The sequence below is a fragment of the Eucalyptus grandis genome, chromosome 7 (assembly GCF_016545825.1).
Source record: "Eucalyptus grandis isolate ANBG69807.140 chromosome 7, ASM1654582v1, whole genome shotgun sequence".
Lineage (NCBI taxonomy): Eukaryota > Viridiplantae > Streptophyta > Magnoliopsida > Myrtales > Myrtaceae > Eucalyptus > Eucalyptus grandis.
Window position 1 is genome coordinate 47,899,618 of NC_052618.1, and position 21,255 is coordinate 47,920,872.

Below are 21,255 nucleotides of genomic sequence, written 5' to 3' on the forward strand. Positions count from 1 at the left end.
ATCACTCATGTTTGTCCTATGTAAATGGTGATTTGCAGGCAAACCGGAGAAGCTGCTGGTTTATATATACGAATGTTCAACTTATGCCAACTCCATTCGATTCATTGCTCTTGGTTTACATTCAGTTGAAGAAAAGAAGTCACCACAACACATCCACCCAATATACATTCCATCATCACCGATTTATATTCGAGAATAAGCAAAAATATAGTACAAATAGTATCTCATTCATTCAAACAGCATCTCATTCATTCCCTTTCCTTGATCTCATTGACAACTATGGCAGTCGGAGAAACTTCTTTTCATTTTCCAATACTTTACATTTCATCATAAAATAGGATAGACAAAAAAACAGCAACACAATAAACGCTCGGTAACACTTTCGTTCAATATTCATCTTTGAAACTTCATTCTTCAAATGGTTAGCAGAAGATGCTTGAGCTTGCATTGAGTCAACCTCGTCCAAATCGTCCACGAGTGTAGATGGAGGTTGATGACATCCATCAAGTAGGTCCAATATCACCTCACGTGGCTCGGTGAGAGAATTTCGCATCAACCCATTCGAAATATTTGCACTTCGACCCTTCTGTATCGGGCACATCCATAGAATCTTCTCCCGGGATTCCTTCGCGTCCACGATGTTCTTCTTGGACTTGGTAACCCACAAAAACATAAACGCTCACCTTCTCCTTCGCTTTGGCGAGAGAAATTTGAGTTCTTTGCTGAAAGTCCTGCTCTCCATTCTTAATATCCAACCGTAGAATTTGGGGCAAATCGAGTTAGGGTTCGGGATTAAGGCTCCAACGCTTCAATGGCAATTTGCCGGATTTAGGGTTTTAGATTTGGGGCAATGGGGGAGACGATGTCGTTTTGGTTGATTTAAGGGCTCCATTTTGGCCAACCCGAGAGACGACGTCGTTTTGGGTGAATTAGAGCGACTCAGCTCTCCGGCGAGCCACCTCGACAAGAAATAATCATATTTAATTGCCACGTATGATTTCCGGCTGCCTTCGCCGGAGGTGGCACTCAGGTGTCCCACTTTTCTTACAAAGTGGCACTTAAGTGTCACTTTCGTAACTTTTGGCACTTAAGTGTCCCTTTGTGCCAACTTTTGGCACTTGAAGCGTTCTTATCCCAGCAAAAGTCCTAAATTTTGTGTACTTTATGAAATTCTAAACTTTCTCAGCATTATAATCGGGTGCTAAACATTCTTTAGAAAGTGCAGTAAAGTCCATTTAGTAAATAGTACCATCTTTTGGCAATGTGTTCATTACAAGATACATGGTTTATGTAAACATCTCTGTGAATTTGGCATCTCCCAAGTCATCTATTCTCAAGTCAATTGTTTTTCTCAATTCTTATTGACCGACCTGCCGGTTTTGCCTTATTGTTCATAAATTTGTGCCTTGAGAACTAAATCAACCATGTTCTTGTTCAAGGGGGGACAAAAAGAAGAATTTGGGGATTGAAACATATAGCGAGCAAATCAATAATATCTAAAATGACCATTGAAATCGTCACCACAGCCTTATACTTCGCACTTAAATCTGAATCTCTGGTTCCTTAAAACACACCACAATGTCACCACCTTACTTATTCCTCACAAAACCATATTTCTTCAACCTGAGCCATATGTCCTCAATTCTTCTATCAAAGCCCCCAAATCATTGTATGAAGAACCCCCTTCTTCAACTGCCCTTTTGGCCATAACCCCAAAGCTCCTTGCTCTGCCTCTCATCTCCCCTGCCCTCTCCCCCACCATTATCTCCTTCACCGCCCTCTCGACCGCCTCCTTCCTCACGAAATCCCCCACTAACCTTGCCCACCGCCGGGCCCCGACCCCGACCCCGATTCTCAGGACCTCGGTCACCAGCTTCTCGTTGTAGAACTGCTCCGCGAAGATGGGCCACGTCACCATCGGGAGCCCCGCGCTGATCCCCTCGAGCACCGAGTTCCACCCGCAGTGCGTCACGAAGCCCCCGACGCTACGGTGATCGAGGATCAGGACTTGCGGGGCCCATCCCCGAATGATCAGCCCTCTGCCTTGGATCCTCTTTCCGAACCCTTCGGGCAGCCAATCGTCCTGGCCTTCGCCCTCATTTCCTTTCTCTTCTTTTCTGTCCCTGCTCACAACCCAGACGAAGTCCTGGCCAGAGGCCTCCAATCCCGTGGCGATCTCTCGCAATTGCGCATCCGAGAACTTGGATGTCGTGCCGAAGCAGACGTAGACGACCGAGCTGGGCCCTCTCGAGTCGAGCCACTTGAGGCATTCGTGCCCGTCGATAGATGCTCCCTTCCCTCCTCTCTGGGCCTTCTCCTGCAAATTCCTATTGCACAACGAAACAGGTCCTATGTGCCAAGCTCTCTTGCCGAGAGCATTCCTGTAGTGATCCACATAACTCGGCTCAAGCTCATGGAAGCTGTTCACTATCATCCCGAAACATCGACCCGCAGCTTGATAAGATCTCTTCAGCAACCTGGTGAAATCAGTCTCGACGCTGATCTTCAGCTCATCCGGGAGCTGAGACCTCGTCATCATAATCTCGTCCGGCAGACCGGGCAAGCGAAACAGCTCGTCGTCAGACGAAACCTTCTCGTGAGGCCTGTGCCTCTGCACGCTCTCGGCCGCACACATGGAGAAGAAGCTCGTCCCGTGGAAGGCCAGCCTCGGGATGCCATGCCCGGCCGCTATGTCATTCGCAAAGGGAAAGAATATGTCGGCAACCAGCGCGTCGGGGGCCAATTCCTCTACGAGAGCTTCCAAGGGCCGAGACAGCATCGAGATGGCCCTGAAGAACTTCAGCTGGATGTCCTGCGTGGAGACCATGTCGAGGTTCTCGAGGCCTTCTGGGAGACCGACTTCTTGGGTCGGGAACTCGATAGTTCGGAGGTCGATGCGCGATCCCGCGTCGATCTGTAAAGAATTCTGGAAGACAGGTGCGTTGTGTGGGGTGGTGATTATGGTTGCTCTGGCTCCCCTGGCCGTGAAGAGCCTGGCCATGTCGAGGGTCGGCAACATGTGGCCGTGAGCCATTAGAGGGAAGAACAGGACATGGACTCCTCGATCGGATTCCTGTTCCATGGCGACGATGACGAAGAAGATGAAGAGAAGGAGGAGGAGGAGGTTATGGAGGTTCAAGAAAGTGCCGAGTGATGGTAGGAAGGAGAGATTGGGAATCTTGTCATATGCTTTGTGCTCTTCCAAGATTTTTATTTTAAGGGACTGCCGACTTAAAGGTCGTCGTCGGGGACCACTTTAGTGTGCCGTGTTTGGAACTCTACTGAGTATTCACGTCATTTAGTATTTGTGTAGTTTTCCTGTGCACCGAATGGTATGGTCGTGTCTCTTATCTCTATCTTGAAGATGATGACTTATCGGTAGACTCTACTTTCATATGCTGGCTGGCCTTCCCTTTGGTACAATGATGTTTCGATCTCGGAATTTGGAGTTTGGTTGAGAAATCACTCCTGATTTGCAATCGTTTATGGCCTTTTATCTCCTTAAATTCGTAGTTTGTGCATTTCACAGCTTTGAAAAAACTTTGCATATTCCTCATTTGACTAGCAAGATGTTATTCAGTGCGCTTGAAGCGTGAACGGTGCGAATCTCCCTCAAATGAAACCCACGTGTACATGTGAAAGGATAGGGTATACTCCCAAAGTAGGCAATAATTCCTCTTGACTAGCTGCAAGGAATCACAATACAATCGTGGAAGATGATTTTTTTTTTTTTTTTTTTTTTTTTTTTGGTGGGGGTAAGTAAAGCAGCAATGAGAGAAGACAAAGGCAATAGCTCACTCAAGCACATAAAATGCATTAATAGAGTCTAGCACGCTAGTTCCAAAAGGGCTAAAAGCGTGAAGTGAGTTTCTTTTTAGTGAAAAGAGATGGAGTGTTAATGGAAAATTTATCGGTTAGTATAGAAAGGAGATAACCTAGCCTGAGTTTCATTCAGCAAAGGACCATGAGCAATCCATGAAGCATGAATCTGTCTATCTCGGGAGATAATACGTGCGGGAGTAGAGAAATGCAAATCCAATGACTATAAGGAACTAATTGGCTACCAATTAATGTCAAACACTATATACCAAGTTCATTAAGTGACAAGGACAGTCTCATTTGTCAAATACATTTAGATGAGATAAACAAAGCTATTATGGCTTGGTGTGTTTAGCCCTTAAATTTAATGCACTGGTGAGTAATTACATCCGAGGCTTGTTGCTTTTGCATAAAGCTATACATATGGTTCAAGATTATGACAAAATTCAAAACAATGAACTCAAATACTAACAAGAAAAGAAGTTCAAAAAGGACGTGGATAACACAGACAACCCAATACTTTATAGTTTAATACTTATGTAATTCAATCGAATTCATTACATATCATAACCCGAGTGACATCAGATTCAGTTCATATGAAAAAAGCTCATATTTTGTGTGTATTTATTGGGTTGCAGTTTGCAATAGATCCCTTTCACCATTTCATCATGGAAAGTCCACACAAAAGTCATTCCAATTTTGAGGAAGCACACTAGTAAAACTCCAACTTTCAGAAAATTTCTGTCAAAATTCAAAGTGAATGGTTGAAATGGAGCTGTCAAGTATTAAAAAGCTGGTAGCCTCCTTCACCCCCACCACTAATGCATCCTCAATTCACTTCGTCAACTGGAAAGTACAGCTACATTATACGCCAATCGGCATTCCTCAGTGGGAATTTTCGGCGGGGGGTGGGGGTTGGGAAGTTGGTGCCACAAGAATAACTTGCTCTTTTTCCTTTCTTTCTACCAAGAATTGGATTAATTCTAAATGCACGGCGCGAGAAAAAATTCTCCTTGGACACCACAAATTCATTGTCACTGATCTAGACAGTTGGTCAGTTTCTCGTATCCTAATTCCCCATATCGATGTAGACATAATCATGGCATGTGCATTCCGTTGAGGCTCGGACCGAATTGCAAGGTCCTGAAGGATTTTCGGGTAGGGTTGAGCGAAGAAATTTTGGTGAGAAGGTGCGGTTTTTTTTTTTTTTTTTTTTTTTTGGTAAAGAGAAGGTGCGGTTTGACTCGAAGATTTGGACAAAAAAATTTAAGGTTAACTTCTAAAACACCTGAGTGCCTTGCGGCAGTTGTACAAAAGCCCTAGGACTTTGGAAAGTTCGAGATAACCCCTCCTCAACTTTGACAATTGCACAGTAGTATCTGATCTTTGAAAAGTGACAGATCACATCCTCTCACGAGAACCTTCATTTCTACTGTAGTTTCCAGTTTCTATGTCTGCATAGTAGTTACGTGTCATATGGAAATGAATAAACTCAAATCTTTTTACTAAAGTGATCTTTGCCGAATTTTCTTAATTCCATTGTCCATGCATTCTCTCTGTTTTTTCTTCTTCTTCTTCTTTTTGGCTTCGTTAGCCATGTGACAAAAGTTTTTTGTTTCATAAAATGAAAAGGTTCATATTTTGTTAATATTTGACGGCCATGCAGACACAAAAAACTTAAGAGAAAAGTATAAAAAAAAGTCTTAAATCTATTACATTGACATTAATTCAATCGTAAACGTTTCAATTGGACTAATTGAGTCATAAACATTTTAACATTAATACTAGTCCAATCCATTTGGCTAATCTAGGTCAGAAATTACTAACATAAGCATCGGTAGTCCTACGTGACACAATTAGCACTAACGTGAATACATTTTATAAAAAAAAAAAATTCAGATTTTTCTTCTTCTTTTCTTTTCTCTTTACCACTTGGTCGGCAAGGTTGCTGGCCAACCATCGCTAACTAGAGGCTAATTTGGGCAAGGGCCCCCACACCCTCATTGGACACTCACAAGGACATCGGCCCCCACGCAAATCTAGGCAAGGGCCGCAACTGTTGCCTATTGGCTGACAAGGGCCTTTGCGCCCTCGCCCAAACCGAGTGAGGGCATCATGACCTTCATCGACCACAAGCGAGGGCCTCTGCGCCTTTGTTGGCAACTAGCGAGGGCACAAAGGCCCTTGCTCATGACGGGTTAGGGTCACAACATCTCAAGCGAGGCCATCGTGGCCCTTGCCTAAATTTGGGCAAGAGCATTGCGGCCCTCACCCGCCACAAGTGAGGGCTGCTACGCCCTCACCTATGGCCCATGAGGGCACAAAGGCCGACCTCGGCCAAGAGGTAAGAGTTTTGACCCTCACTTAGATTTGGACAAGGGCCAATGCACTCGCCTATGGCTTACGAGGCGCAGGGACCCTCGCTAGTGGCTGGTGAGGGCTCGTGCAAACTAGCCTCTAGCTAGCAATGGTCGCAATCGACTATCATCAACCAAGGGGTAAAGAAAAAAGAAAAGAAGAAAAAAAAAGGAGAAATATAAAAAAAATCTAATTTTTTTTTTTAAATTATAAAATTTGTCCATGTTAGCACTAGTAATGCCATGTAGGACTGTTGGTGCCTATGTCAACAATTTCCGACCTAAATTTTCCGAATAGATTGAACTTGTACCAATATAAAAAGGTTTATGACTTAGGGTGTGTTTGTTTTGCGAAAAACGATTTTCGAGAAAACGTTTTCCTGCTTTTCCAGTGTTTGGTTCATTTAGGAAAATGAGTCAATGGAAAATGTTTTCCTAGTCAACAGAAAATATTTTCCTTCCAAAGCTTAAATTCGGGAAAACAATTTCTCTTTTGAAAAAATCGGAAAATGTTTTTCAAAATGTTTTAAGGTCCTTACTTAATGAAAAATTCATTATTAAAAAGAATTTCTAATTAAAAATTTTGAATTTGTTATTATTATATCTTTTCTTTTCTTTCTTCTTTCTTTTTTTTTTTTTTTTTCCTTTTTTCTTGTTTTCTTTTTTCTTTCTTTGCCTGTGAACGTAAACCCTAACTCCTCATCCCCTCTCTCCTTCTCCTTTGCCCCCTCCCTTTCGTCACCACCGCCTACTCTAACCCTAGCCCCTCCTGCGCTCCGGTTGGCTTCACTCCCTCCTCTTCCTCTCCGTCGGTGTCTTCTACACCTTCAATCATTTTTCAAATGTAATCCAAACACCAAAAAATATTTTCAATCACGTATCACCAAACAAAGGAAAACTAACCGTTTTCCTGTAAAATGATTTCCAAGAAAACATTTTCCAAAAACATTACTTTTTTCGTAAAACAAACACACCCTTAATTGATCCAATTAAAGGATTTAAGACTGAATTGATATTAATATAATAGGTTTATGATTTTTTTGATACTTTTTTCCAAAAACTTAACGATAGCAACAATAAAAGTAAAGTGCAGATAGGTAAAACATGTTACTTAATAAAAGCGTGGGGACTATTATTGTGAAAAGATGCTAAACTTAAGGACGGTAATTTGTTACTTTTCAATGTTCAGAGGCTATTGTGCAACAATTCGAAAGTTCGGAGGTTTATCCCAAAAACTTATGATGGGCATTTAGGCGAAACGTAGGTCCGGGCCCACCCAAAGGTCCCCTTATTTTAATGGTGATTTATGTGAGTTACTTAATAATCGACATCTGTTCTATTACTAGTTTTATTTCAAAAGAAAATCTTGAAATATCATCTAAAATTTTACATATTGATATTTGAAAATTTTGAAAGGTTTGTAGTATTTTACAATTCAGATTATATAAAAGTCAAAATTCTGTAACATTCACTAAAAAATCAAGTTAAAAGTAGAATTCACGATTCACTCCCACCGGACTTACTGTGACGCATATTCTTGCACGCTTTTACATCATGCTTGGTGGGTGCAGACTCCAGGGATATCTTTATCTTTGAGCCCTTTTCTTCCTTTTTTGATTCATATTTTTGAGGGGTGACGGTGGGTTAGGCCTAATGGGATATTCAACCTTTCTCATGTTATAATAGGATTTATGTTGCGTTTCGTTCAGCTTTTTTAAAGGGTTTTTGGGCCTTTAAAACTCCTCAAAAAAACCTAAAAGATTTGTAATTAAGTGTTTAGGGTTACCGGATTGCACCATTTACAAACGAAGTACAATCTGGAATGAGTTTAGAATTCATCTAAATTTGACACTTGAGTTAAGAAGAGTTACTTTACTAAAATATTATCTCCTTTAAAAAAATGTAAGATCACTAATGTAATTTCATACACTCGAAAGTAGATTCACCTGTACTTATTTACATTCTTTTACAAAATCCACGATTGTCTCCCTCTTCACGATCGGTAAAATTGAGGAAGCTGGCTTTTAGGACAGACTTGCTGTCGAAGAGGGCTCATTGTCCAATATTAACTCCTGAGGTGCAATTGCAGTTGAACTTTCACATCTGAGCTCACGTTTTCTGTCTCATTAGCTTAAAGTAGAGGCATTTGCGCATTTGGTAATCATGTGTCTGCATCATGTGAAATCTGCAGCAGTCTGAAACGAAAAGGAGTCGTATCCCGAAAGCGAGCGTGAACCATACTACCAAGAATGCATCAACTCGTGCATCATTGCTCGATTTTCTGGTATCTGTTAGGATCTGCTAATCTAAGCAGTCATCGGACTAAGTGAGTATTGGTTACTGGTTAGAGCGTGGCCTTTGGGACTGCAGACAACCGTGCTTTCACTGTCTATCGTCAGCTTGCCTAAGCCCAAATTTCGATCTGTCTATGTTCATCGTCAGAATATGACCATGTTATTAGCTTAGTACTTTACTTTGTGGGTGCACAAAGCGCCATACGAGTCTTCTCGGTCAAGCATTCGACCTCGGTCACGTTACTCACTTCCGAGGCCTGGTTAGCTGACGATACTGCTTGGTTCTCTAGAGTCCGCGCCTGACGAGAGGACCATTTCGCATCATTCTTCATGGAGTTACTCAATCATGTCTTGCTTTGATTTCTGAGGCAAAAGTAGTCCTAGTTCCTCTTAGATTCTGTCTCGCCGGGAATTGACCTAAGCAGCGAGATAGATTTTCACCAAAGTCTGATCTTTGGTTTTAATTGAATTGGAAAGGAAGTAAATTGCGCAACAAGGATCAAGAAAAACTAAATCTAAAGGAAAAGGAAATACAAGTATAGGAAACTGATAAATTGAAACTGGTAAGATACATAAGTTGGGTGCTGATGAGCCTCCACAATTTAACACGGCTTTATATAGTCTACTACAAAGTGTAATTGCCGGTAAATTATTAATAGTCAAATTGATGTGGTTGCAACCGCATCTCCACAACTTTAGGCTCCATGATGGCACATCGACCTTATCTACAAGCGGTTACAACTTTTCAGTTGCCAACTATTTAACCGCAATCAATATATATATTTATCTTCCATTAGCATTTTCACTTCATCTTCTTTCTTTAGTTCCCCTACATTCTGACGCATACACAAATTTGCTTTACTAAGCCATAATCGTTGACCAATGGCCATCATATAGCGACGATAGTCAAATTATACTTAATACCAAGCGCTATATTCATGCAAATCAGCATCATGTCGATTAAAAAGACTTTGGTCATTTTTTTGGTGTCAACTTCGACATTGGAATGGTTCTTAAATGTCTTAACTGAACCCTTTGAACCCACAACAAGAGAAACCCTTATACACACATCCTGTATCATATGAAGAACAGAGCAACAATCATAGTAAAGATGGTGTTTACAGTAACAGCTTTATTCTTCATAAGTTTTCCTTGTCACAGCACACGCCCCTCGCTCCTCAAAGTTACAAGAGCGAATTAGAGTGCCTCACACAAGCTAAGGGCATTCCTATCATGCTTTACAAGATTACTTGCAAAAAATCCCCACACATGAAACCTGAAGGTCAACATACAAAGTAGCTAGCTATTCACATTTGCAAGGATCTAGCTCTTTGCATCACGAGCAATGCGGTGCAAAGCAAGCTCTCTGATCAAAGCATTCATACCCGAGTACGAGGACCCTCCGTCCTCGATAGCCCTCCTCGCCTTGTCGGCGAGTAACTTGGCTCTGTCTCTCATCGCCTCTGCTTCATCCCCCACCATGACTTGCCTCAAAGCCTTCTCTATCCTGTCCTTGCTCACTATCTCTTTGTCCGCAACTATGCCCACCCACTGTTGAGCCCCAACTCCTACACCAACTCTCAGCACTTGGGTCACCAGCTTCTCGTTATAGAACTGCTCTGCGAAGACCGGCCACGTCACCATCGGCACCCCGGCGCATATCCCTTCGAGGGTCGAGTTCCATCCGCAGTGCGTCACGAATGCCCCGATCGCCTTGTGATCGAGGATCAACACCTGAGGTGCCCAGTCCCGAATTATCAGTCCCTTGTTTTCCGATTTCATCCTCTCCTCGAATCCTCTCGGGAGCCACTCCTCGTCACCACCGGCCTCGTCCTTGTCCCCGCCACCCTTGTCAGCTTTTCGGACGACCCAGATGAACTGCTGCCCTGAGGCCTCAAGCGCCAGCGCGATCTCCCTGAGCTGATTGGGAGAGAATTTAGCCACGCTCCCGAAACATATATAGATAACTGAATTAGGATCTTTCGAGTCGAGCCATTTTAAGCACTCATGTTCGTCGATTGTGGCCTTCTTTCCTCTCGTAGCCTTGTCTTCAATGTCCCTATTGCACAATGAGACTGGACCAATGTGCCAGGCTCTCCTTCCTAGCACATTCCTGTAGTAATCAGCATAGTCAGGCTCTAGCTCGTAGAAGCTGTTGACTATGACCCCGAAGCTTCGAACCTCGGATTCCTTGGCTTCACGGTTGAACCTTGTGAAATCGTTTTCGACACCGGAGCGGAGATGCTCTGGAAGCTGCTTTCTGGTCAATTTGATCTCGTGAGGGAAGTTGGGGATCGCAAAAGGGTCTGAATCAGATGGCACATTCTTGTGTGGCTCATGAAGCCTGACACACTCCGTCGCGCATAGCGCGAAGAAGCTCGTTCCGTGGAACACCATCCTAGGGACTCCTAACCTCTGGGCCACATCAGTTGCCCATGGAAAGAACATGTCAGCCACCAGACAATCAGGAGGGTCCTCACTTAGAAGCTCCTCCAGTGGCTGCTTCAGCATTTCTGTGGCCTTAATGAATTTGAGGAACATTTCTTGGGACGCGACCAAATCTAGATTTTCACATCCCGGAGACAACCCGGCCTCTACAGATGGGAAATTGACCGTCTGGACATCAATCTTGGCACCGAGCTTCTGGGTCCTCTGGATGGTTTGAGCAAAAATCGGTGCATTCAGTGGGGTGGTGATGATGGTTGCTTTGAGGCCTCTAGATGCAAAGAGTTTGGCCATGTCTATGGTTGGCAAGATGTGGCCATAAGCCATGAAGGGAAAGAAGAAGATGCGAAGCTGACGTACATTATCGCTTCCCATGACTCTGCAATAGGGACAAGAGTTCCCTAAAATTCAAGCAGAAGAGAGGTCAAAGAGCCAATCTCGTCACTTCAGCTCGTTTTGCGCTTACTCATAGGTTGCTTCCATATATATATATTGGTGTCTGCCTCTCCGAGAGAGAGAGAGAGAGAGAGAGTTCAGGAAAAGAGAAGAAACTTTCAGATTCTTCCTCCATAGATCACGCTTGTGGTCGTAGTTGCTAGAAGATGAACACGTTGTATGCTTGTCAGGAACAGCCAAATGTCAGCCAAATCCTGTCACCGCCAAGAGCTTATTTTATATTTTGGGATGATTCTAGACTATGGATAACGAAAGCGATGTTCTGATTGCAAAGTGAATTCATGCACGGTTCTACATCCAGAAATTGGTAGCAAACATCGGAAATTTGTCCAAATTAGGGAGAAGGAAGCACATCTAAACAAGATAGAAGAAGGATGAGATGATAGAGTGATGAGTTCTAGTTCGGCTCAACTTAAATAATTCATGCTTGAAACTTGGGTTAAGATCGATCGAATTCAAATTTCCTGTCGAAGCTCCACTCTATAAGAAATTCGACGTACTTTGAACTTGACTGTACTCAAGCTAAAATGCAGGGTATTCCATGAGGATGTTCAACGCTTGGGTGTCAAAGATGCGCCTCCCCTTTGCAACATATTTACATGGACAAAGGCCCATAAAAAGGTTTAAGTTAACGCCTCCCTGTATATGACCAGGAGGATACATCGTCCAAAGGCATTTTGAAATTCGGTATTATTAATCAAAGAAAAATTACACAAATAGTCCTAAACATTTAGCTCAACGTGTAATCAAGTCCTAAACGTTTGAATTTGTACAATCAAGTATAAAACGTTCTTTATCGATCAAATATATTGGATAATCTCTCACATAAGTTCGTTGATGTAATATGCCGAAATGTAAAGTGGCTATCATTTATCAATATGAGCATATTTGACCATGACGCTGCACGATCATCATGTTAGATAAGACAATTCGTATAACATATGGGCCTAGCCGCCTAGCCCAACCCATGTTCTTAAAGCTCAGCCTAATTTCTTTCTTCCTTCAACATATTTGTGCATTGGAAGCTAAAGAAAGAAAAGAAGCAGCAGCAAGCGGCGATCAAAACAAGAAAAAAGGGGGAGAGCTCGTTCGTGGAGAAAGAAGAGGGGAAAAAGGGCAAAGAAAAGAGAGATAGAGGGAAAGAATGAAAGAAAGACGAAGAAGAAGGAGAAGGAAGAAAGGAAAGGGGTTTTGCATGTACATATAACGGGGACCTCACCAAGTCAATTCAACTTCAATTCACAACGCCCAATAAGTACTTGTGCCCTTTGTTCATCCAAAGAGATAAATTTTCAGAATTAGAGTGTAGATTTCAAGTTTTGTAAAAATCGAGCTGTAAAGTCTAATTTTTGAGTTGTTGAGCTATGGAATTTTATGAAAATGGTAGATTATGGTGTTGTAGAACTGTGAGTTTTCATGAGAGTCTATTTAAAGCAACAGTTTAGTTAGAGCAAAATTTTGGGGTTTCGCGTGCACTTAGGTTTGAATAATTATTTTTAGTGAGTGATTTGTTAACATGTAAGAGTTGTTTTATTGGCAATTAAGTGTAGTCTAGTCAAGCCCTTAGTTAAAGTAGCATTTTACTTGATTTTGAGGTCGATTTTCGATTAATTGATAGATTACGAGATCGTTGCATGTTTAGTCACGTTATTTGGTTTGGAGTATGCCCTGGTGAATTGTGCTATCTCTTCTTTGAGTTTATAAACTCATATTTCAAAAGTGATATGGATTATCTATAGTATGAGTTATGAAATGAAATTTTTATTGCATAAACATTTAGATCAAGCATTTACTACCTTTTAGTATCTATGAATAATTTGAGAATCGTTTTAGGAAATGTATTGTAAAAGGATACATATATGTATTGTGTTACAAACTAGTTTATGAAATGAATGCTGAAATGATGTAAGTATATTATGTCTAATGAACAAAGTTGGGAAAAATGATATATTTTGAGTTTGCGAAACTTTTTTGTTATATATATTCTTTTCTCGATTTATTTTTACTTTCAATAGATCTGAAATAGATCGAAAGATGAGGTTCCTTGATTTACTTCAAGAGCACATATACTAAAAGATACTAACCCTTATTTTTACTGAATTATTTGATATATTGAAACATGCATTTTCATATTAAAAATCAATTTTCTCATCAAAGAAGTAACTAGTTTCTAATAGATTGCAATTATTGATAAATTACTCAAATAACTTCTCCATTATCTCTTCTTCTTTTTTTTTTTGGTCAGTACTTCTCCATGTGTAGTATGATGAATCCTCAGAACTTACAAGGATGATAGGAACTTTGCCTACAGAAAAAAAAAAAAAAAAATAGAGTCCAAAGCATCTAAGAATGTTTAGAAACTTTTCATATTGGAAGCATGCATCCTTCAACACTTTAATAATTTTTCATGTTTATTATTACCTTTCCAAGTTTCAGATTAACCCTAAATCTATCACCAATTAGTAATTTTATATTTATTTGATTCACAGTACCTATAATTATATAAAACATAAGTTTTTTTATATTGATTAAAGCTTGGTGCTTGGTCTATTATAAAAAGCAATAGTTTCGATCATCTTGTGTTATCTCCATGTACTCCCTGATAAAATTAAAATAAAAGCTAGTGAGTTATTGATCAACCAAATATTATTCCAATGTTAATAGAAAAAGTTGTCATATATTTTCAGTAGTTTCATCTCAATAACAATGGTAGATGATACTAGCCAGCGGTCAAAAAGTAAGTTTGGTAGCAAAAAAACTAAAAAATCAGAAAATTCGGAGATAAGTTTGTAATTTTCCAATTACACATTTCCAGCAACATCATGTTAACAAAATTTACTAGAATTCAAATGTAGGTCTATAAACACACCAATTAAAAAGATTGGCTACTGTGACTTCATATTATTAACTTTTTCAAATATTTGCAATAACTTTACCAGTAACGCCAGTAAATTTTGACAAACAACGAGAAAATTCAAACATAAATAATTAACTTATAATCAACTATATATAAGTAATTTCAAATGTAAGTTGGCAACTTACCAACACAAACATTTTCCCAAGTACTGGATATCTACTAAAACTTCTGACAAAATTTACTAAAATTTATCAACTCACGGATCACATCCACCAGACATCAACAGATGACATTAGACAGATCGAAACACAAGAGGACCAAATTGCTCGACGATGCCGCATTTTCATGATGTCATCGCTAATCCCCATTTCCGTGAAAAAGTCCCTTTCATGAGCTTTTGAACTCAACATTTGAAACTGCACTAAAACACACCCGACTGCTTTTTGCATCAAAAGGTAGGCCAAAAATTGCAATCAATGAGGCGAAGCTTGATCACAAGCTGCTATCGACACTCATAATCCAGATTCCTGGAGACCATAAACACCATTTATAATCCAGAATCCTCCGATCCGGGTGGAAAGATGTCTGGCTTCAAGTAGGGTCGTGTCAGTTTGGATCGTTCGGTCACATGGCTTCAGCTATCGAGTCCTTCGGAATGATTCATAAGAATGAATGTCTGCTTCGGTCAATGCTGGCTTCAAGGACTCCCTAACGATTTGGAAATGACGGTCATAAACGGCAATTGCGTGAATGTTTTCTCTTAAAGCGACTATTCCTGCTTCCCTGCACAGGCCCTCCAATTCAGCTCCTGTGAACCGTTCAGTATGTTCTGCTAAATCTCTGAGATCAACATCATCCCCTATTTTCATGTTTCGAGTATGCACGCGCAATATCTCATGGCGAGACACCAAATCTGGTGGGGGTACATAGAGCACCTATAAATTTAGAGAGGAAAAAGAAAAGGTAATCATGAACTTGACAAGGTAGTCAAAAAGAATTAAATTGTTCCATCACAGAGTACACACTCCTAAACTAGGGGAAAAAAAATTCCTTCAACGGAATAGACTAAATTGCAAATAAATAAATAAACTACTCTCCATTAATGATTTGGAATTGCCACCGTAGGGGGAAATGGTTAAAGAAACATAATTTCCCGAAAAGAATAAGAGCACAAACATAATTTTTTTTTTTTCCATATTAAAATTACTAGATTGAGTTATAAACAATACTTCAAAGACACTTCAAAGTTGAAACAGAAATTAGTTCAACAAACATCTTATTAAGGCTAAAAAGTAAAACTAAAAGTGAATAAAGAATTAGAACCATAATTATATGGAGAATAAGTAAATTGCCAATATTAAGGAATTATGTGAAAATATTAGCAAGCTAAAGCCAATCTGGACTCACTGGCTTAAGAAAGGTGGATCAGAAGTTCCAGTAATAAGCACTTAACAGAGTACATAATCCAGAAACAACTCAGCAGACACGAGAAGAAGGTCGCAGAATTACAGCCTGGAGTCTAGATCAAGAAGCAGTAATGTTCCTTACCAAATCAAAACGTCCAGGGCGCATAAGTGCTGCATCGATTGCATAAGGGCGATTTGTAGCAGCTAAAACAATGATTCCCTGCCCATATGAGGTAGCATGAGATGGAAGCTAATCATGATTTACTATTTATCAAACACAATAATGCTCACATTTGCCAGTTCTAAACCGTCCATCTCAGTCAACAATGTGGATAGTAGCCTCTCTCCAACTACGGCATTGCTGCTTGATTTACCTCCACTGCAAGTGAACCAAAATAGAGAAGCCGCATTATACGTCCATCTTTAGTTGCAATTGCCAACTATATCGTCCAACAATAAGTCAGATATCATGGAGAAGAAAATTAAACCGAAAGTCGACAAACATTAAGAACTTTTCACACAGTGGAAGGTTCACCCGAGAAATTAAATGAGGAAAGATATGAGGGTATCTTTCACGCAACACATTGAATTAGCACTCTTCACTCATTCCTCAAAGTTCATCACATCAACCAAAGCCACAATGTGTTCATTGTACATCAATACCAGTGATGAGTACACTGCTTTCTAAGAAAAGAAACTTCTTCAGCAATATATATAAAGACAATCATCCTGGTCTACGACTATAAGTGAACAGAACAAAATGAGAGCACCTTAGCTTGTACGGAATACCCCAAGAATGATGTTATGCAACCCTCAATAGACTCACCGCTTGCCTGCCACGACGTCAGCCTCATCAAAAAATATGATGCTTGGTGCCGCAAGACGAGCTCTCCTGAAGGTATTCCTCAATAAGGCTTCCCCCTCTCCAACATACATTGAATATAATTCTGCTCCACTGAAATACAAAGTTTGTGAATTCTCAAGCTAAAGGAATGTGATAATCACATCAGAAAATCAGAAGGAAAAGCAGAACATTTGCACTGGTTACATCATCTCAACTTTTGGCTTACATAATGGCAAACGAACAGGAGATATTTTGTAGGGTTGCAACTTCGATTTGTCAACAGCAAAGAATTTTGGTTTTTTCTAACATCCAGTTTCTGGCGTAGTCATTGTGCTTAGCTAAAGTGAATCGTGTCATAAAGTTGGAATCTATTTCAAAATTATATAAATGGGAAAGTACCCTTATTATCACACTATTACAACTTCCTTCTTTCAATGGCTGAAGAAATTAATTCCATCAGCAACTTCATAGATGATCAGGCCCTCATACCATTATCTTTACTACAAATTAGCAACAGCATATCGCCAAATTTAAGCTCCACTGCAGAATCAATTGATAAAGGATGGACTATCCTTTTATGATAATTGAGTTAGAAGATTTACCAAGATGAGTAAGTTAAGAAAGATGCTATATCTCCAGCACAAGTTCTAATATTTTGGTATCCAACTTAGATTGAAGATCTAACGATTATGATTTGTAGTGTGATTGAATCTTGCATAAGCACCAACTCAATTAGTAGCAATTTTTTTAAGAGAATGCAAGAAATTGATCCACCCACAGATTATTACTTTTCAGTCATCATTCATGTAAAAATAAAAGTCAATAACAGTTTGTTGACATGAACAAACTATATTGTGTGATGGTAGGTTTACTCATACTCGATCCAATAGCTGATCAATTCTCCAAGCCCATTCCACAGAGTTTCATATTCCACCTTTCTTGTCCATCCTGGCATAAAGTAAAGTTACTCCTCCAGACTTGTGAAACAACAAGCCATTGGATCTAGTGGAAGGTGGAACTTTGTTTTATTGCCTAGGGTGAAGGATGGAATTACAAACATGGCATTCCCCCTCTTCTTAAAGTCTCAGAGCATATATAATTGTTCAGGGAGTTATTGACGTCAAACCTTAAGGAAAAAAAAGAAGCTTGGGTAGCATGAGCAGCGGCTTTCGCAAGAGTAGTTTTTGAGCACCCTGGAGGCCCATGCAGAAGTACTCCACGTATTGGTGATATTCCCAGCCTCGAAAAAGCAGCAGAATGTTTGATAGGCCACTCAACAGCTTGCTGAATCTTCCTCTGATCAAAGTTAAGAAGGTACAAAAATAAAATAAAAAAATGGACGAACAACGCCTGAGCACATAAAGATGAGTTCACTGACCTTCAATTCCTTATATCCACCTATATCATCCCATGATACCTTAGGAATTTCTACGGTAACACCTCTTGTTATACTTGGGCCAACAATAGATCTAGCATAGTCCCAATCTTCCATTGTAAGCAAAAGTGCCTCTACATCTGAAAACCTTTTAAGAGCAAAAACAGTTGCCTCGCGACATAAAGCTTCTAAATCAGCTCCAACATATCCATTGCACATTCGAGCAATGGATCTCAAGTCAACAGTAGGATCCAAAGGAACTTTTCTTGTGTAAAGCTGACAATCAAGAAACAAGGAATCAAACTGCTATATCCGCTTTGAGAAACCAAACATTCGATTCACTTAAACTCACAGCTCTCAGGTTTCAAAGATCTGTGCAGCCTTAGTAAAAGATAGTGAGGAAGATGCATCTAGTGCGATCTTGGAAACAGCCTATTATGACAATAATTTCTATGATACCTGGAGAACTTCAAAGCGCTCTTCTTCATTGGGTGTTGTAACTTCTATTTCAACATCAAAACGCCCATACCTTCTAAGTGCAGGGTCAAGTGCATCCACTCTGCAAATACAAAAAAGCAAGTACTGAATGAAGAGAACAAATGACCAATGCAAATGGAGAAAATGTACTTAGGGAACCTCATCAAAATAGTCATCCAGGCATCATTTTCCATTTTTAGAAAAAAAATTGAAGCAATAGAGGTTAGGGTTATTGGCTCTCAGATCAATGTGAGTCACTGAAATTCTTCTCAAAAGCAAGGGAAAAGAGTTCACACTACGAACTGCAGAATGAATGAAATATGGCTCCTCAAATAGTCTTCATAATATACTAATCTACAAAAGCTTAAGGTATTAAGTTTAAGGAGGCATGCTGAGAGGGGCCAAGACTAAATATCATTATTAAACAATACCGAATATCTCAAACAACAATAAGCCTCAGTCCACATGTGAAGATTTAACCTGTTGGTCGATGCAACAACAACAACTTGTGGCAATGATCCTGATAACGGCTGAATAGAGTCCATGAGGGTACATAATTGAGATGTCAAACGAACATCTTGTTCTCTTCTGCACTTTAAGAAATAACTTGAATTAAACTAAACATTGCCAAGTAAGCCTTACGGTAAAGCAATAGCAAAATTGAGGCAAACAAACAGGAGAAATGGCAATTCAGCATAAAACTGATAATGGTCCAAAATGTCATTGTTCTGCTAGCTGCTTTTATGACCCCACCTATTTGCCAGTAAAGTCCTCAACCAAAACGCGAGACAGAGAGAGAGAGAGAGAGAGAGAGAGAGAGAGAGAGAGAGAGAGAGAGTACATCTATAGTTTTAGACGAGATTGCTTTATTGCAACACCTTGAAAGGACACCTACGAGCTAGCATATGCACGTGGCAATAAACTCTATGTTTGATACAAATGAAATTATCTAAACACACTGAATAAAGGAAATTTTGATAAAATTGCCAACCATGTTTCCCCTCATCAGAATGACAGTTACTTGGAACTTTTGTGTTTGATAACAGTTTAAAAAAAAGAGGGTCCACGTAAAATCCAAGCAGCTCATGAACAGCTTTTCATTTTTCACAAAAAGCAAAAAGATTATAGATACTAATAAAAAGGCAAATATGACATTTATAGCACTAACTAATTGCACTCAGCAAAACGATGTGTCAAAATTGAGTCCCTAAATTTAATTTTGACAGATACACAAGCTATCACATAGTTTGCATGATCACCAATATGACTATATAACAATTCATAGTCCCATAGCTACTGATTTCCGAGTGATGCCTAACACTGATTAAGTAGATCCTAATGCTACTTATATCATATTCTCCCGTTTTCCACATTTCTCGTATTAAAACGATGCGAGTTTTGTGTTCTCCACAGCTAAATGCTTCCCGTAGCCAATAATTGATTGTGGAGTAGGAGATTCTTGGGATTCTTACCTAGAACTACGATGAGGGCAAAGCACATCTATTTCATCTATGAAGATAACCGATGGGTTGCCCGACGCTGCAACAGCAGATGCTTCAGAAAAAGATTCTCGCAGAACACTCTCACTTTCTCCAGCATGAGCTCTGTGAACAGAGTATGGACTGCAGTACAGACCAAGAGGATTTAGCGGTAAGCAATTCATTGCGTCTAAAGCAAGCCCCGAAGATTACAGAGCCGAGAGCGTAAATTCATCTGCAAACGGCAATCAGTCGAAAAGTGAACGGCCTTTTTTTTCCCCCTGTAGTTTTCCAGATTGTTTTATAGCATGAACAAGAATAGCTACCCCGAGAAAATCGAATGCGTGATGCAGAATTACATTAAAAGCACCTGATAACGGTCAACTGCGCAGAACATTCTTGTACAACGGCACGAACCAAGCTTGTCTAGCCAAGGAAGATGAAACCCAGACGAAAAAATCACTCAGATGCGAGAGAAAAAAAAAAAAAACCAATCGCGCTCCAGGAAAAGGGAACGAATGCTCTAGATTACAAGGGAACAGGACATTGCCGATCGCGTACCTTTCCAGTGCCCGGCGGTCCGTACAGAAGCAAGCCCCGCGGCCACTGCGAGAACGCGGTCACGTCAGGATCGAAACGGGGGCATTCTCGGGTTGCAGCGACAGGTTTTAGCGGCTAAAGAAAAGTAAAGAAACGAACTTCGTGCGCGCGCGCGAGAATCGTAAGGACGGAGCGAGCGGTACCTTGAGGCCGAGCCGCTGAGCTTCGCGGGAGTAGAGAAGAGGGAAGGTGATGAGCTCTCGGAGTGCCTCCAGCGCTTCTCGGTTGCCGCCGACAGCTTCTTCAGCTCTCCAGCTGTCGCCGCCGCCGCCGCCGCCGCCGCCGCCATCGACGCCGTCGGGATTCCCTCCGCTCGTCATTCTTTAGTCCTCCGTGTTTCTGTGCGCGCGCGCGCTTGTGGGGGCGAACTGGTGGGATTCAGGGTTTTATGCTACTTTCAAATTGGGTATTATGCATGTATATTATTTAATATGTCGATTGATTTTATTTGCTATGATGTTTATCTTATTACCTTCAATTTTTATTTAATAAAACTTATAAATAAATTTATATATTATTTACCAATATACATTGAAATATACAAAAATTCAATCACCCGCACTATTGTTAACTTGGGACAATTTTTTCCTCAAGAAAAATTAAAAAACAATAACTTTTCAAGTGCTCGGGGCGACGAAAAAATTGAGAAAAACTGGTCTGGTGAACACCGAGTGAAAGTAAAAAGCAAAGCATTGAATAAATTAAAATTTATGAATCATGTTGTATAAATTAAAAATTCAAAAGCAACATTATATATTGAGTCAAATCATCTATATCATTTTTCCTTATCTGATCACTCATATTTTATTTTCTCGACTCTCTATCTCTCATCAATTTCTTTTTCTTT

The 21,255-nt window shown here is 40.3% G+C and overlaps 3 protein-coding genes across 4 annotated transcripts; all 3 read right to left on the reverse strand.

Annotated features, from left to right (window-relative positions):
* Positions 1–1,473: 1,473 nt before the first annotated feature.
* Positions 1,474–3,195, reverse strand: LOC104453891 (scopoletin glucosyltransferase). The gene has a single exon (XM_010068535.3). The coding sequence runs from the start codon at positions 3,080–3,082 to the stop codon at positions 1,619–1,621; it is 1,464 nt and encodes a 487-aa protein (XP_010066837.2). The 5' UTR covers positions 3,083–3,195; the 3' UTR covers positions 1,474–1,618.
* A 6,357-nt stretch (positions 3,196–9,552) lies between these two features.
* Positions 9,553–11,554, reverse strand: LOC104453892 (scopoletin glucosyltransferase). Its single transcript, XM_039316539.1, has one exon. The coding sequence runs from the start codon at positions 11,288–11,290 to the stop codon at positions 9,794–9,796; it is 1,497 nt and encodes a 498-aa protein (XP_039172473.1). The 5' UTR covers positions 11,291–11,554; the 3' UTR covers positions 9,553–9,793.
* Positions 11,555–14,359: 2,805 nt separating this feature from the next.
* LOC104453893 (cell division control protein 48 homolog B) lies at positions 14,360–20,762 on the reverse strand. Of its 2 annotated transcripts, XM_010068537.3 has the most exons (12): positions 20,552–20,749; positions 20,370–20,414; positions 20,179–20,234; positions 19,803–19,952; positions 18,811–18,918; positions 18,313–18,412; positions 17,857–18,129; positions 17,605–17,774; positions 16,461–16,589; positions 15,926–16,013; positions 15,777–15,854; positions 14,360–15,163 (listed from the first exon to the last, which is right to left on the reverse strand). In XM_010068537.3, exons 1-12 carry the CDS (start codon positions 20,726–20,728, stop codon positions 14,867–14,869), a joined length of 1,671 nt encoding a protein of 556 aa, XP_010066839.2. In that variant the 5' UTR covers positions 20,729–20,749; the 3' UTR covers positions 14,360–14,866. The 2 variants fall into 2 exon arrangements, with proteins under 2 accessions (XP_010066839.2, XP_039172386.1); XM_039316452.1 differs by lacking the exon at positions 20,179–20,234 and having other exon boundaries at positions 20,552–20,762.
* Between the last annotated feature and the right edge of the window lie 493 nt (positions 20,763–21,255).